The 15,586-nt window shown below is 47.1% G+C and overlaps 1 protein-coding gene across 6 annotated transcripts in view; it reads right to left on the reverse strand.

Annotated features, from left to right (window-relative positions):
• AMPD3 (adenosine monophosphate deaminase 3) overlaps positions 1-15,586 on the reverse strand; it is a 73,213-nt gene that overhangs the window by 29,867 nt on the left and 27,760 nt on the right. For 5 of the 6 annotated variants that reach the window (XM_061147786.1, XM_061147789.1, XM_061147787.1 and 2 more), the window contains exon 2: positions 6,791-7,016. In XM_061147786.1, coding sequence (XP_061003769.1) covers positions 6,791-7,016 — 226 coding nt within the window. Of the gene's footprint in view, positions 1-6,790; positions 7,017-15,586 lie in introns of those variants that run through there. The other variant, XM_061147791.1, reaches the window with a different exon arrangement.

A 15,586-nucleotide genomic window follows, 5' to 3' on the forward strand; every position in this document is an offset into this window, starting at 1 on the left:
GACTACAGCACGCCAGGCTTCCCTGTCCTTCACTATCTCCCAGAGTTTACTCAAACTCAAGTCCATCCAACAATCTCATCCTCTGTCTTCCCCTTCTCCTCTTGTCCTCAATCTTTCCCAGCATCAAGGTCTTTTCCAATGAGTTGGCTCTTCCCATCAGATGGCTGTCCCCTTTATACTCTAAAAAAAACTTCAGTGTGGCTTTTAAAAATGAAATTCATAATTCCTGTATCTGAATCAGTGCATGCTGAACATAATTGAAACTTCTCTATGTGACTCAGCGTCATCATCACGTTATTCAGTCACCAGCTTAGAGACGTTTTGTCCCAAGACTGCTGGGCTTTTAACTCTTGGGTCTGATTTTCATAATTATTCTGTTTCCTCTCTCACTGTGAACTGTTAAATAATAACAAAAACAAGAGCACTGATGATGTCTAAGCACGGGTGCTAAGCAGTCATCCTTATTAGCTCATTTAATTCTCACAAGGTAGGGCCATCATCCTCATTTTTCAGATCAGGAAATACGAACTTAAGGTCCTTGCCTGAGGCCACTCGGTCTAAGACACAGGCCACCACTTGAACCCAGCTGGTCTGGTTCCAAAGTCTGAGTTTGTAATCACCGCACAACACACCTGTGACTTGCCTATACAAGTCCCTCTCCCACTTTTAATTTGCTTCCTTAAATCTGTCACAGAATAAGAAACAAAATAACCAAGCTTATTAGAACTCAGTGTGAAACAAGAACAGAAGATGGGGTGAGAGAACTGGGGGGAAGACAGCTAAAACGTACAGGATTTCTTTCAGGGGGGAGGGGTTGAAAAAATGTTCTAAAATTCACTGTGGTGATGGTTGCACCTTGCAAATATACTAAAAAACCACTGAATCGTGCACTTTAAATGAATGGATTATATGGTATGTGAATTACACCTAAATAAAGCTGCTTAAAAACAAGAAGAAGTAGAGTGCCGAAGGAGCCCTGATGTGCATTTTGGCTGCACATCAGATATTCTTACAGGGTTGTCACCCATGCTGGCTACATTGCAGCTATGTATATGTGCAGGGTGGGTGAGCTCTGGCTAGGTGAGATGATGAGATTCAAAGTGAACAACAGAGAGCTTCTGGGTGCCAGCAGGGTTTTTCAGTCTTTTTGTCTTTGCCTCCGAACTTTGATTCCATAGACAGCCTACCCCTCCTGCTCACCTTGGCGCACCTTGAGTCTCCATAGAGGCCTGGTCAATGTCATCTTCCTAAGGAGGCAGAGAGGTCCCTGCAGCAAGACGTCACTGCTGACCTCCTTATCTGGCCTGCAAACCAAGCACCTCTTTGAAGCAGCCTGGGGTGCCAGCTCCCTGGAGAGGGCCCCCAGCCCTGGGAGGTTTATGACTGATCCCAGTTCAGCTCTTAGAACTGCTGGAATCCTGACAGCAGCCTCCGTGTTTTAGGTGCTCATCTCTCTTACTCACAATCCAAGTTTCTCATTCTTTTTCTAAGAAGCTGTTTTACTTCCAAGTTCTAGCTAGTGCCTTTGCATTAGACTTTAAATAGTCTTTTTTAAATTCTTTTTTAATAACAAGAGAGAAAAAGAGAATGGTTGTACAAAAAAGCTTTCTCCAAGTACCAGAAACATTCGGGCTTGTCAGAGGAGCCAGGGCGAGGGAGACCTTTTTCCATACTGGAAGTCCCATCTAATGTCACAGTTTGAAACACAAATCCAGAGACTCTGGGTATCTGGAAACCTGCTTTTGGCTCCAGGCTTTGGGGTTCCTTGCGAGAGCGCTCCATGTTACCATTTACATTCCAGAGTGTGAGGGACAAGTGAGAGAAAAAGAAGCTGCAGAGAGGGCTCCTCCGCCAGACAGTTCACATCTGAATATTTGCATAACAGTGCCTCTACCGAGCAGCGAGGCTGAAAGCTAAAACTGGGGGTGCACAGCTCCAGAGGACACCAGGACGTCTGACAAGTAGTCCAGGGACCAGACTGCTTTGGCAGAAAAGGAGCCAGTGGGCAGCAGGGAGCTGTGGTCCAGGTTTCCCTCCATTTCATTCAGCAGCCAGCAATTACATCCTGGAGAGCAGTCCCAGTGTCTCCACATGGAGCCAAGGACCCCAGGCCTGACTGGAGATGGGATAGCCTCGTGATTAAAGTGTGAGGTTCTACATTCAAAAGACCTGGGTCACTTACTGGCTATGTGTCCTAATCTGCAAAATCAAGATAAGAATAGCCACTTGATAAGCTTTCAAATCCTGAAAGATGATGCTGTGAAAGTGCTACACTCAGTATGCCAGCAAATTTGGAAAACTCAGCAGTGGCCACAGGACTGGAAAAGGTCAGTTTTCATTCCAACCCCAAAGAAAGGCAATCCCAAAGAATGCTCAAACTACTGCACAATTGCACTCATCTCACACGCTAATAAGGTAATGCTCAAAATTCTCCAAGCCAGGCTTCAGCAATATGTGAACCGTGAACTTCCAGATGTTCAAGCTGGACTATAGCCTGGAGAATCCCATGGACAGAGGAGCCTGGAGCCTGGAGAATCCCATGGACAGAGGAGCCTGGCAGGCTACAGTCCACGGGGTCGCAAAGAGTCGGACACGACTGAGCCACTTCACTTCACACAGTCAAAGGCTTTGGCATAGTCAATAAAGCAGAAATAGATGTTCTTCTTGAACTCTCTTGCTTTTTCAGTGATCCAGCAGATGTTGGCAATTTGATCTCTGGTCCCTCTGCCTTTTCTAAAACCAGCTTGAACATCTGGAAGTTCACAGTTCACATATTGCTGAAGCCTGGCTTGGAGAATTTTGAGCATTACCTTATTAGCGTGTGAGATGAGTACAATTGTGCAGTAGTTTGAGCATTCTTTGGGATTGCCTTTCTTTGGGATTGGAATGAAAACTGACCTTTTCCAGTCCTGTGGCCACTGCTGAGTTTTCCAAATTTGCTGGCATACTGAGCGTAGCACTTTCACAGCATCATCTTTCAGGATTTGAAAGCTTATCAAGTGGCTATTCTTATCTTGATTTTGCAGATTAGGACACATAGCCAGTAAGTGACCCAGGTCTTTTGAATGTAGAACTTTGACTGTGTAGATCACAATAAACTGTGGAAAATTCTGAAAGAGATGGGAATACCAGACCACCTTACCAGCCTCGTGAGGAAACTATATGCAGGTCAAGAAGCAACAGTCAGAACTGGACATGGAACAATGGACTGGTTCAAAATTTGGAAAGGAGTAAGTCAAGGCTGTATATTGTCACTCTGCTTATTTAACTTATATATAGAGTACATTACGTTAAATGCTAGGCTGAATGAATCACAAACTGGAATCAAGATTGCCAGGAGAAGTATCAGCAACCTCAGACAAGCAGATAATACCAGTCTAATGGCAGAAAGTAAAGAGAAACTAAAGAACCTCTTGATGAAGGTGAAAGAGGAGAGTGGAAAAAGCTGGCTTAAAACTCAACATTCAAAAAAAAACAAATCTCAACATTCAAAAAACTAAGATCATAGAACTTGGTTTCATCAGTTAATGGCAAATAGATGGGGAAAAAGTGCAAGCAGTGGCAGATTTTATTTTCTTGGATTCCAGAATCACTGCAGACAGTGACTGCAGCCACAAAATTAAAAGACACTTGCTTCTTGGAAGAAAAGCTATAACAAACCTAGACAGTGTATTAAAAGGCAGAGGCATTTCTTTGCATTCAAAGGTCCATCTAGTCAAAGCTATGATTTTTCCAGTAGTCAAGTACAGATGTGAGAGTTGGACCATAAAGAAGACTGAGCACCAAAGAATTGATGTTTTTGAACTGTGGTGCTGGGAGACTCTTGAGAGTCCCTTGGACAGCAAGGAGATCAAACCAGTCAATCCTAAAGGAAATCAACCCTGAATCTTCATTGGAAGAAGTGATGCTAAAGCTGAAGCTACAAGACTGGCCACCTGATGTGAAGAGCAGACTCACTGGAAAAGACCCTCATTCTGCAAAAGATTGAGGGAGAGGAGAAGGGGGTGACAAAGGATGAGATGGTTGGATGGTATCACCGACTCAATGGACATGAGTTTGAGCAAACTTCGGGAGATAGTGAAGGACAGAGGAGCCTGGTGTGTTGCAGTCCATGGGATTGCAAAGAGTTGGACGCTACTGAACAACTGAACAACAAAGTTTAATATACAAATTAACTTAGCCCATAGTAATGTTGCTGCCCATCTCTGCTGCAGGAAGTTGGACAAATAGTTAAAATTTCCATGGGGCTTACCATGATCCAGGCCCTGCCCTAAGCCTTTTACATGTTAATTCCCTCATTGCTCACAACATCCCATGAAAGTAGCTCTTGACTTTACAGATGGTGGAAAACTGGGGCACAGAGAGGTTTCCTAATGGCCCAAGGTCACAGAGCACCCCAGTGAGTGAAAGAACGCAGTGATGCAGGGAGCCGTGGCCACTCCGAGGCAGTGTCTGCGGTGGCATGGAGAAACGGGATGTCTTTCTCCTACCACAGGACCACTGCTCCCCAACACAGGTTAGGTTCTGGGCTGGATCCTTGGGGTACAGTGGGGGCCAGACACAGTCCTCAGGGAGCTTCCAGTCAAAGCGGGCAGACAGATGCAAACCAAGACCACCACAACCTAACAAGGAGGGAAAAGAATGAAACTTCTGGAGAGAAGGTTACAGAGGAATTTCTAGAAACCATGAAGCATCATTTGGACTCAAGAGCAAGAAGGCTTGCTGTTAGCCTGGGCGTTGATAACAGAAGAATCTCTTTTGCAGATGTCAGGTCCAGAGTCTCTCTGTAATGGAAACTGACCTCAGAAACCTATCATTTCTAGTAATACAAAATGTCAGGACTCCTTCTCATTATTAAGGGTCCAAAATGCTCAATTCAGAAGACAGAAGGTCCTGCAGAGCATTCCCTTCACAACGTCTGTTCAGCCAGCAAATTATGGACGAGGGTCTCCACAGTCGCGCTCTGCTTTACTCTCCAGGGTACCTTGTGACCACCTCACTGGCTAATGACATCAACGACCCCTTCACTTCATGGGCTCACTGCCCCTCAGAGGAAGGGAAGCACTTACATTCTGCACGATAAAGCTCTGTTCTTGCCCTTATACCAGTACTTGACTTTTCACTACTCTCCTAAAAAATGTCACCAAAGTACTGAAGGTCTATACTACCAAGGAAAGAAAGGACTTGCCTTTTAAAATGAGGTGGTACCTTAGGAAGGACCTGAAGATGGACTAGGTTGCAGAGAAGGCTCAAGTTCCACTACCTTATCTGTTCAGGTCTGCAGTGTGCCAGCCAGGCAGGCACCTAGCTCCCCACCAGACACTTCCTCAAAGCTTTCTAATCTTTAATTCTGCTCTCCCAGGTGAGATGGGCTTCCCAGATGGCTCAGAGGGTAAAGAATCCACCTGCAGTGGAGGATACACAGGAGATGCAGGTTCAATCCCTGGTTTGGGAAGATCCCCTAGAGATGGAAATGGCAACCCACTCCAGTATTCCTGCCTGGAGAATCCCATGGAGAGAGGAGCCTGGCAGGCTGCAGTCCATGGGGTCACAAAGAGTTGGACACAACTGCAAGAACTAAGTACACAGCAGAACACAGGTGAGATAAACTGAAAGGTGGAGGCTTCCCAGTGCACTCAGAGATCCAAACTACTTCCCAGGGAGCACAGGCCAATCTGATCTGGGCCCTGTCTACCCCTCCAGATGGAGACCACGGCACTTCACCCTTAACCACACCTCTACCGTACACAGGCCTCCCTGAAGATACCCAAGGGCCTTTGTCCAGGCTCCTCTGCCTATAAGGCGCTCACCCAGCTCTACAGTAGCTGGCTCCCTTATACCCTTGCATCAGCTACAATGTCACCTTCCTTAACTACCCAATCTGAAAAAGGACTCTCCCTCTCCCTGTTTCAGCTGGCTTCTGGCTAGGCTTGGACGACGGCAACCAGTGGGGGAAACCAGAACATGCCAGAAAAATTAAAGCCAGGTATCTCTTGTCTCCATCTCGGCCTTCGGAGGCCATCTCTGCAGCTGTTGCATCACCCCCTAGGCTCCAGTTTCCACTGGAAAGGCCACCGCAGTTCCAACTCCTCCGCCCCAAGTTCCAGCAACCCCACTTCCCTCCACTGTCTCTCCAGGCTGGGGTGACGGCTACTTCCTACTGTGTCTACTCTCTGGGCGGCCTCTCTCCCCACTGCTTGGTTCTTTATCACCTCTGTAACCAATTTCCTGAGAAAACATCCTACTTCCAGTACTCAAGGAGTTTCTGCTTTTCTGGTTAGACTCTGACCGACACAACAGTTATCACAACTTGTCATTTCTCAATTAATTTTCCCAGTCAATTACTGTCTAGACCAACTGTAAGCTCTACACGGCAGGGACTATATCTAGTTCATTAATACATCCCCAGTGCCCAGTCCAACACCTGGCAAATAGTGAGCTGAGTTAATTAACAACACAAAGTACTTGTCAAGTGATGAAAGAAGTAAAATTGATGTTTCCCAAGAAATCCTCAAGTTTCTAGAGAGAAGACGGAAATGTTATTTGGAAATTGTGTGTATTTAGGCACATGATTTGTTTTTAAAACAGCAGTAGAGAAAGTGGTTTTCCATCTTTTCAACCAAAGGCACCACAATACCCTTCAGTGAATACGTGGTGAGTTAAATAGTCTTGGTTAAGAACTAAATTCAGCTCCCAGGACAGCCGATTTCACACAAGGCACCTCATCACAAGACAAGTGCCCGCAGCCCACCTGTGTCTGCACAACCCCACCCAGGTCAGGGGGACAAACCTTTTCGCGGTCTCCAAGGACTTCTGCTCCGCCAGCTCCTTCTGCAGCTCCCTCTCCTTGGCCTCCTTCTGCCCGATGGGGCAGTCCTCAGGGACTGTGAAGAGGGACAGGGCATCTTTGCTGTCCTCTTCTCGGAGTACTTTAGCAAACACCTTCTCGGCCAGGAGCCGGACTTGCTCATCCACCTCGGAGATGTTCAGCTTAGGGAACTGGCGCGGCATCTCGGCTGGCAGAAAAAGAGAACCAACGTGAGCCAAGAACTACTGGACCACCTGAGTCACTGGTGTGCAGGGCAGAAGGCACTGAAAAAAAGGGCCAGGTGCCCCAGTCTTTGGGGTCTGCTGTCTACTCAGGAATTCCCCGGACCAAGCCCAATAGGCCAATTTTTACAACTAGCTCCATAAGCGAGTAAATGTGAAAGGTATAGGCCCCCTTACATCTCATGAGAAAGCAAACGCTCCGAAGTGAAAGCATGAACTGTCCAACCAAGTGTTCTACTGTTTTCCCAAACCCAGGGAATACTCAGTGCATGGGCAAGCCCCACCCTTCCCACCTTCTGTGGAGGGGAGAGTTCAGAACCCCTCCTGTAGATGATGAGGAGGCTGTGCAGGGCACTACAGTGACCAAACCTGCTCCCCACTGCATAGAGAGGAAGGCCAAAGCCCAAAAGGTCTAATGATCGGTATAAGATCCCAGGAGATCCACAGCTGCATTCCTCACTACACAAAATGAGAATTGTTGCTGAAAGGAAACCACAGTTGCACCATCTCCCAAACCCTCTGGAACCTCTAACAGGACAGCCAGGAAAATAAAAATCTGGGGACAGGGAGACTCTTTACCTCTCACAGGCCATCTGAAGACTCACATCCTCAAAGAAGCTTGCCCTTACCTCCTCTGCACACCGGCTTCTCACTATCAGTAGCCGGCCTAAATTGCCTGGTTGGTTCTTTTCTTTGCCTGTCTTTCAAGACTTATATAGCATGTAGTAAGTGTGCTTTGTCAAGCCCTATACATGTACTAACTCAGTTAGTCCTCTTGTTCCCGTTTTACAGATGAGAGAATGAAGGCGCAGAGAGCTAACTTGCCCAGGGTCACACTTTTAATAAGCAGGCCGTGACCTGTGCTGTTCTCAGCCACTGGCTCCCATCCCTTTCCTCTCTGAGCCTCTGCTCAGGGGCTCTGAGCACACGAATCTGGTTCCAGCATCTGTCCTCTGAACCCCAAAACTGTGCTGCTTCTCTCTGCCCATTTGGGGGTCCAGGCAGGTCCCCTCGCTGTCCCCAGCATCCCACCTATGGAGCAAACCAATACTGTATCCCTTCCACAAGCCGCCTTCACCAGGAATAGCTCCAGGAGAGGAGCTTTCTGTCAATCCGGTTTCTTTAAGGAGGGTTTAAAGAGAGACATGGTTCCATCAGGCAGACAGAGGCTGACGGTTGAGACAGTGCCCGGCTGCTCCCTGACAGGAGAAGGAAGCACTTTCAGGGGAGGAGGGACTCTGAGCAGTTGGGGGCAGTCACTCTCTACGCCTCCCCGTGTTCTCATCTGTGAGATAAAGGGACTGGACTAAGTGGTCTCCGAGGCCCTCTCAGTTCTAAGTACCGTAATTCTAGGTACCAGTGAGGTTTCTGGTTCCAGGAGAGCTTGCTGCTCTGGTCTTCTCTGCGGCCTGTGGATCTAATTCATGACACAGACAGGAAAGAGGAAAGCAGGCTGCTTAAAGGGCAGGCTATACAGAGAGGTATTCTACAAAACCTCTGTGGGCCCTTAGACTGTGAAACCAATTTCCTCCTTCCTTCCGCCCCCAGGGCAAGGCCTTTCCTGGGCCCCTCTCACCCCTTGGGACTTGAGTGGGAGGGGAGAGGCAGCCCAGGACGCAACTGTGCTGGTCTGTGGCAGCAGAGACCAAGATAGCATCCAGCAAAGATGAAGAGGAACGGCTGGCTGTGGAGATTACCACACCCTGATAGCAGAGAAGAGGAAGCTGGAAACCATCAGAGCAGAGGCCAGAGAAGAAGGTGACAGAAGGAAGAAATGGAGAGAAAGACAAAGAGCTGGACCCAGGAGGAGCTGTTAGGGGTGAACAAAGCTGGACCAACTTTGTTCCCCATCCCCCAAATCTAAGGCCTCTGTCAAGCGCAGCTTTCCAGATCTTTAAAGGGCTCCAGGCAAGGGGCAGCAAAAGCCATAAAGCATTCAAGCATCTGAAAGACTAAGCCCACTTGAGAAATTGCTTCTAAGAAAAGAATCTGAAGGAAGGAAAATGCACAAAGATGTTTACCTGCACTCTTCATAGAAATAGCTTTAAAAGGTTCAGACGAGAGCATACTCACTTGAAAAAGAACATGAAACAACCAAAATTATAATCACGAGGACAGTGCCATCACATAAAAAAATACCTTGTGAGATAACAGCAAATGAAAAAACTAATACACGAAAGCTCTGATTACAATGATGCGAAAACACATCCCCTTATGGAACAAGGCTGCAAGAGACATACTTAAATGACCAGATGGCAAGACAGCCAGTGGGAGAGGCAATATCTGATTTTGATCATTGATGCTGTTGTAATGTCATTTGCACAAAAACAAAATGAATAGACTCAAGAGTTCTAAAAAGAGAAAAATAGGAAAACTAATCAAATGTCTGCATCCCATATTTTGGCCATCAGGGTCCTCTCCCATCTAATCCACACCAGAAAGGCCAGTCCAAAAGGGATACCACTTTTAAGACCCATCTCTGCATTAGCTTTAGCCCTTTAGCTGCGATAGCATCACAGAGGCTCCTCACCACCACCTCCTTATACCCCACTAAACACGCACAAGCATGACCCAGCCACAACCCCTCAGAAGTGGGCCATTTGGGAGTGTCTTTCATGTCTGAGGGCTCTTATGCCAGATCCTGCCAATTTTTCCACAAAGCGTTTTTAGTTTACTCAAGTTAACTAAACATACTTTACAGGATGCATCCTTCTACAAGTGATCTTCCTTTTTCTTTAGCTCAAATAGTTTAAGTCAGTCTTTTCCATATTGGGTCTCATTAGAAGTCAATACCTGTTGCTATGAAATAGGTCCTGGGGTCAATAATTAGGGAAATGCTGCATTCCATAGCCTCTTCACCCCAGATTCATAGGGTACACCAAAGACTTGAGGATCGCACAGTACCATCTCCCCACAGACCTTTGTGTCAGTATCCATATGAATCCCCTGCAGCACTACTACCAACATCTTAAATAACTGGTAAAGACTACTCCATGCCTTAGAATTGACCAAGTAACCTAGCCAGGGTGCTGGGCTAGGTCAGTGGGTCTTAGGAGCCTTCTGGGTATTTGTTGTCTTCTGCACATCATTGGCAGACAAGTCCCACCTGCCAACCCCTCCCTCCAGAGCCTGCCTCTCTTCTCAGACCCAGAGACCCCAGCCAGGTCAGGCATGTGGAGGAAAGTAAACTGTACACACGCCCAGCAGAGCTTCAGCTCCAACTGCCAGTTCAGGCCTGACTTTCAACCACTTGTCAGCTGAAGCCAGCATGCTTGGGAGGCTCAACTCTGAATTCACTGGCATTGGCTAGCTATACAGCTTATGTCGCTGTGACATAGAATACCACACCCTCCAGTAAGCTTGGCGGCAAAGTGTCCCAAAGTTAGAAAGCTGTAATATGCCACCAATTTTAACAAACAGGCACTTTATCACGGCATCACAGCCTCTCCAGAAAAGGGGCACAGTGTCTCTTAAAAATCCCTTCGCTACACAAATGAAGCTGTTTCTGGCTCCTGCCAGATTCCCAAGGTCAGAACCCACGACACAGACCTGAGCCTGGCACTGGGGTCCCCATGGCTGCTCCTGAGGATGCCATCCAGGTGACGCACTCGGACCAAGGGCTGGGTGCTGTCCGGGAGGCTGAACTGAGTCAGTGTGAGTGCAGCTAGCTGGGCTCCGTCTGCTGCTGGGGTGGGACGTCTCTGCTTTGCATATCTGTGAGCAGCCCTGAGCAACAGCAGGATACGTCTGGGCTGGAATTTCTTCCGTGAATATGAAATGGAAGTGGAAAATTTCCAAGAGTCCTAAAGGGCCCAGGTAATGCCAGCTATCACGCCTGCTGTGTCCAGAAAGTGGTGTCCTGGCCCCACTCACAGCCCCCTTCAGAGCAGGAAACTCAAGCTGCTGCTGCCGCCCTAGGCAAGAGTGCATTCAGCCTTCCCGACCAACCACAGCTGATAAGCCACCCCCTCCCTCGAACGTCCAGACCCCTCCTGAAAGCTGAGCACAGCTGCGATACCATCACCTGCGCCGCTTCCGTTTCTGAACCTCACTTCAGGCTCTGCCTCGGACCCGGCTCATCTTACGAGCCTGCCCTCGTCCCCTCAGAGGGCCCCCCGCCGCGAAGCAACCTTCCTGGGAGCACCCCAAGACTGGAGGTGTGGGGGGAGGGGGCTCTGGGCCAGTTGCCAATGCGAGCCCCTCCCCCAGCCCCTAAGAGGGAAAGGACAGAACCTCAAGGGGAGGGAAGGGCGGGAGCGGGTGAGGATGAGAGACTGCCTCCTTCGGCTCCTTCCCGGAAGGGAGCTGCACATCACAGGTGACAGGGCAACCTGACCAGCTCAGCCAGAGCAGCGGGTCTGCCCGCCCACCCTCCCACCCCCAGGAAAGAAGTGCCTGCCACCTGCCCCGGCCAAGCCCACCTGCCCCGGCCAAGCCCAATGCCCCGGCTCCCCTCCTTACTGCCGCCGTCAGCTCCCACGTGGGCCTCCAGCTTGGAGAAGCCTCCTGAGGGCCGGCTGGATGCGGCCACCAGCAGCTGCCCGGCTGCCTGCCTCAGGTAGGCCACGGAGCAGTCCGGATGGATCACTACAGCCTCCCAGGGCGCGACGTCCCACTCCTCACCCGCCCTTTAGGAGAAGGACAGTCCTCTGTGGGGAAGCTCACAACAGACACCAGGCCTCCCAGGGACTTAGAGCAGCGGCGTGGGTCTGGGAAATAACCATGAGCAACAGGGCTATTTCTGTGGTGCTGTTGAAACCCTGGGGAGAAGCGCCCAGAGAGGATGGGGCCAGTTGTTTACTGGGAGGCTGGCTCCAGCCCTGGCTTGGGCCTGAGTCACCTCCTCATGTCCAGTCGTGAGGTTGTGCCTTCCTGAGCCGCATAATGATTCCTGTGCGTCCAGAGTGGGATTACAGGGTTGACACACGATCCTCGGGCTGCTGCTGGGCTTTAGCTACCCAGAGATTATGACCCACCTGTCCTCACAGCTGTTTCATAAACAGTGCGACCAGCAGGCTACAAGCAACCTAGAGGGACGGTCATTAAATAATTAAACGACCTTAAAATGGAGGGGGAAAAAAACCTGAGCCCTTAGTACTATTTTGCCAGAGGGAGGAAAGGCAAATGATTCCTTCGGCTAGTGTGTTTGGGGCGGGAGAGGGGTTAGGATGGGGCTGCCATGGAGCATCCTAGCCCGTGCATCTTGGACCTAGCACATCCAGGAGTCTCATTCTAGATCTTTAACCAGACCATGGAAAGATCTGGTCTAAACAAGCATTTTCCAAAGTGTAGTCTGTGGAACATAAAATGCCAGAAGGCTTATACAATACTGCATACCATAGTCCTTCATGGGAATTCACACACACACATACTAGCAGATTCTAAACATTTAGAAATCCTCTGGTCAAGAAAGCTGCTTGAGGGGACTACTCTGGTGGTCCAGTGTTTGGGAATCCACCTGCCAATGCAGAGGACATGGGTTCGATCCTTGGTCTAGGAAGATCCCACACGCCACAGGGTGACTAACTCTTCACACCACAATTACTGAGCCTGTGCACCCTAGAGCCAGTCAGCCGCAACAAGAGAAGCCACTGCAGTGAGAAGCCTGAGCGCCCCAACTAGAGAGTAGCCCCCGCTCACCGCAACTGGAGAAAAGTCCATGCACAGTAACGAAGAGCCAACGCAGATAAAAATAAACAAACTTTTTAAAAGCTGCTTGACTTTGTTTAACCCAACACACTTATTTGACCCTTCCACCACTAACACCCTAGGGAAAAATACCTATGCATATCCTGGGCATAGGCTTTGGAAAATGCCTTCCACTTTGAGCCTTCATTTTCCAATCTAGAAAAAGCTGCCTTCCCAGGCCCCAGTGATTAGCATGAGATCTACTCCATCACGTCCAAAGAGAGATGGGCAGCAGCCCCACTACAATGACACAGGCTGGGACAGTGGCCAAGGGTCCCACTGGAGGGATGCAAGACCCTCCAGAAGAGCAGCAGTTTTGAAGGAAACTGTGGCTTTGTCTTGGGAGAGCAAACTTTGCTTGGGAACTAACAATTCCTCCTTGAGCCTAATACATATCTGCTCCTCATGGTCCAGAAGTCCCCCTAGATTGAGGAGCACTGGTCCCAAACTCAAAGCCTTTTACCTTTTGAAAGAACATTGAGACAATCTATGATACTACTGAAAGAAAGAATATACTGCTAATGATATAACCAATAGGGGACTAATAACCAAAATATATAAATACCTCATTCAATTCGACATCAAAAATACAAACAACTCAATTAAAAAGTGAATAGAAGACCTCAATAGACATTTTGCAAAAGAAGACATACAGGTGGCCAACAGGCACATGAAAAGATGCTCAACATCATTAATAAGATAAATGCAAATTAAACCCACAATGAGATATCATCTCCCACCTGTCAGAATGGCTGTCATCGAAAAGGTCACAAATAAAAAATGTTAGCAAGGATGTGGAGAAAAGGGAATCCTCATACACAGGAGGAATGTAAATTGGGGCAGCCACTGTGGAAAATCAAAAAGCTAAACATAGAACTACCATATGACCCAGCAATTCCACTCCTGGATATAGATCTGAAAAAATGAAAATACTAATTCTAAAGTACCCCAATGATCATAGCAGCATTATTTACAATCCCCAAGATATGGAAGCAGCCTGAGTGTCCATCAATGATGAGCAGATAGAGATGTGGTGGACATATATACAATGAAATTCTCAGCCATAAGAGAGAATATTTTGCCATTTGCAATAATATGGATAGACTTGGAAGGTATTATACTAAGTGAAATAAGTCAGACAGAAAAAGACAAATACTGTGATATGACTTACATGTGGACTCTAAAAAAATACAACAAACTAATGAATATAACAAAAAGGAAACAGAGACAGATACAGAGGACTAACTAGTGATTACCAGTAGGGAAAGGAAAGGGGGAGGGACACGATAGGGGTAGGAGATAAAGAGGTACAAACTATTATGTATAGAATAAATAAGCTACAGGCACATACTGTACAACACAGGGAATATAGCCAATAATTTACAATAATTATAAATGGAATATAACCTTTAAAAATTATGAATCACTATGTTGCATACCTATAACTGATATAATATTATACATGAACTATATCTCAATTTTTAAAAATAGACTTTAAGAAAAAAAAAGACAATCTATGATAACCAGGCCCAGGCCTGCATTTCCTGCCCAGGAGACCAGACTACACACAATTTTTTATTTTCATTTCCATGATATAAAAACCTACAATATTTATTAGGTTCAAGGATATAAAATTATTGTGCCAAATCAGGCTGCATTCACTTTTACCACTTAACTGTCCCGTACAAAATCCCAACAAACAGGAAAGGCTGGAATCAAATTTTGTCTTATCCAAAAAGATACCACTCCCCTCTCCCCAAAAGGATGCTGTGGCCTTGCCTATATGGGGTTCATTTTCTCATTTCTGAGGTGTGCATGACTCAAAGAGAAGTTGGGCAAAGGTGTTTCGCTCACTATGTATCACATTCATGACAGACCTTGCGCATCTCATTCACTATTGAATCCTCATAGTAAGTATCAAGAAATATTTGTTGAATGAACGAATGCATAACTTAATGAATGAGTCAATGAGCTAAGTGGTGAATCTGCCTACATCAATGTCAAGAGTCAGTACAGTATGTGGTTAAGAATATGGACTCAAGCCAGACTTCTCAGGTTTGAATTTTGCTTCACCACCAAGTTACGTAACCTTGGACAAGTTACTGATTTCTCTGGTTCAGTTTTATTCCCTATAAAATGGGGATAATAACAGTGCCAACCTCATAGGTTGCCATGACAATCAGTTAGCATGTGTAAAGTGCTTAGAATAGTACCTGGCACATAATATGTGTTTTATAAGTATTATCTCTTGACATCATTATCATCCTGATACTAGCTGTGAGAAAGTCCAACAGAGAAAATGAACATGACCTTTCATCTAGACACCAAATCCTTTCATTCAGCATTATTTACTGAGCACTAATATGTACCAGGTACTGTCTCAACTCCTATTTGGGTTCAAGGAAAAGGAAACCATGTTCAAATGTGAAACCAGATCAGGAAAAATAATCTCCTCCATAAGTGATACTTCTTGCTGACTTTGCATGGCCAGCACTCAAGTCAGGACCCCACCCTCTTCAGGCCTAGCCCCTCCTAGATCAGAGCCCAAAGCCATGGTCTCCTGTCCTAGATATGCAGCAGCACACAGAAGAAATAAGAGATTAATATTGTGGGGGAAGAACCAAAACACCAATGAGCGGCTTTCGGGGAGAGAAGATATTCTCCGTGCTTAACCCTAAGGCTGTATTTTATCTGCCCATGATATCTTCAAGACCAGGAATTGATTTCAAAGCCATCTAAAGAGGACGGACCTAGTGTGAAGACAAGGAAAGCAGAGCTCATCTCTCCAAGTGCTTCTTGACTTTGCTGAGAGCCCCTCACCCCTTACTGAGGATCTCTGAAGAACCGA

Source organism: Dama dama, chromosome 1 (genome assembly GCF_033118175.1).
Source record: "Dama dama isolate Ldn47 chromosome 1, ASM3311817v1, whole genome shotgun sequence".
Taxonomy (NCBI): Eukaryota; Metazoa; Chordata; class Mammalia; order Artiodactyla; family Cervidae; genus Dama; species Dama dama.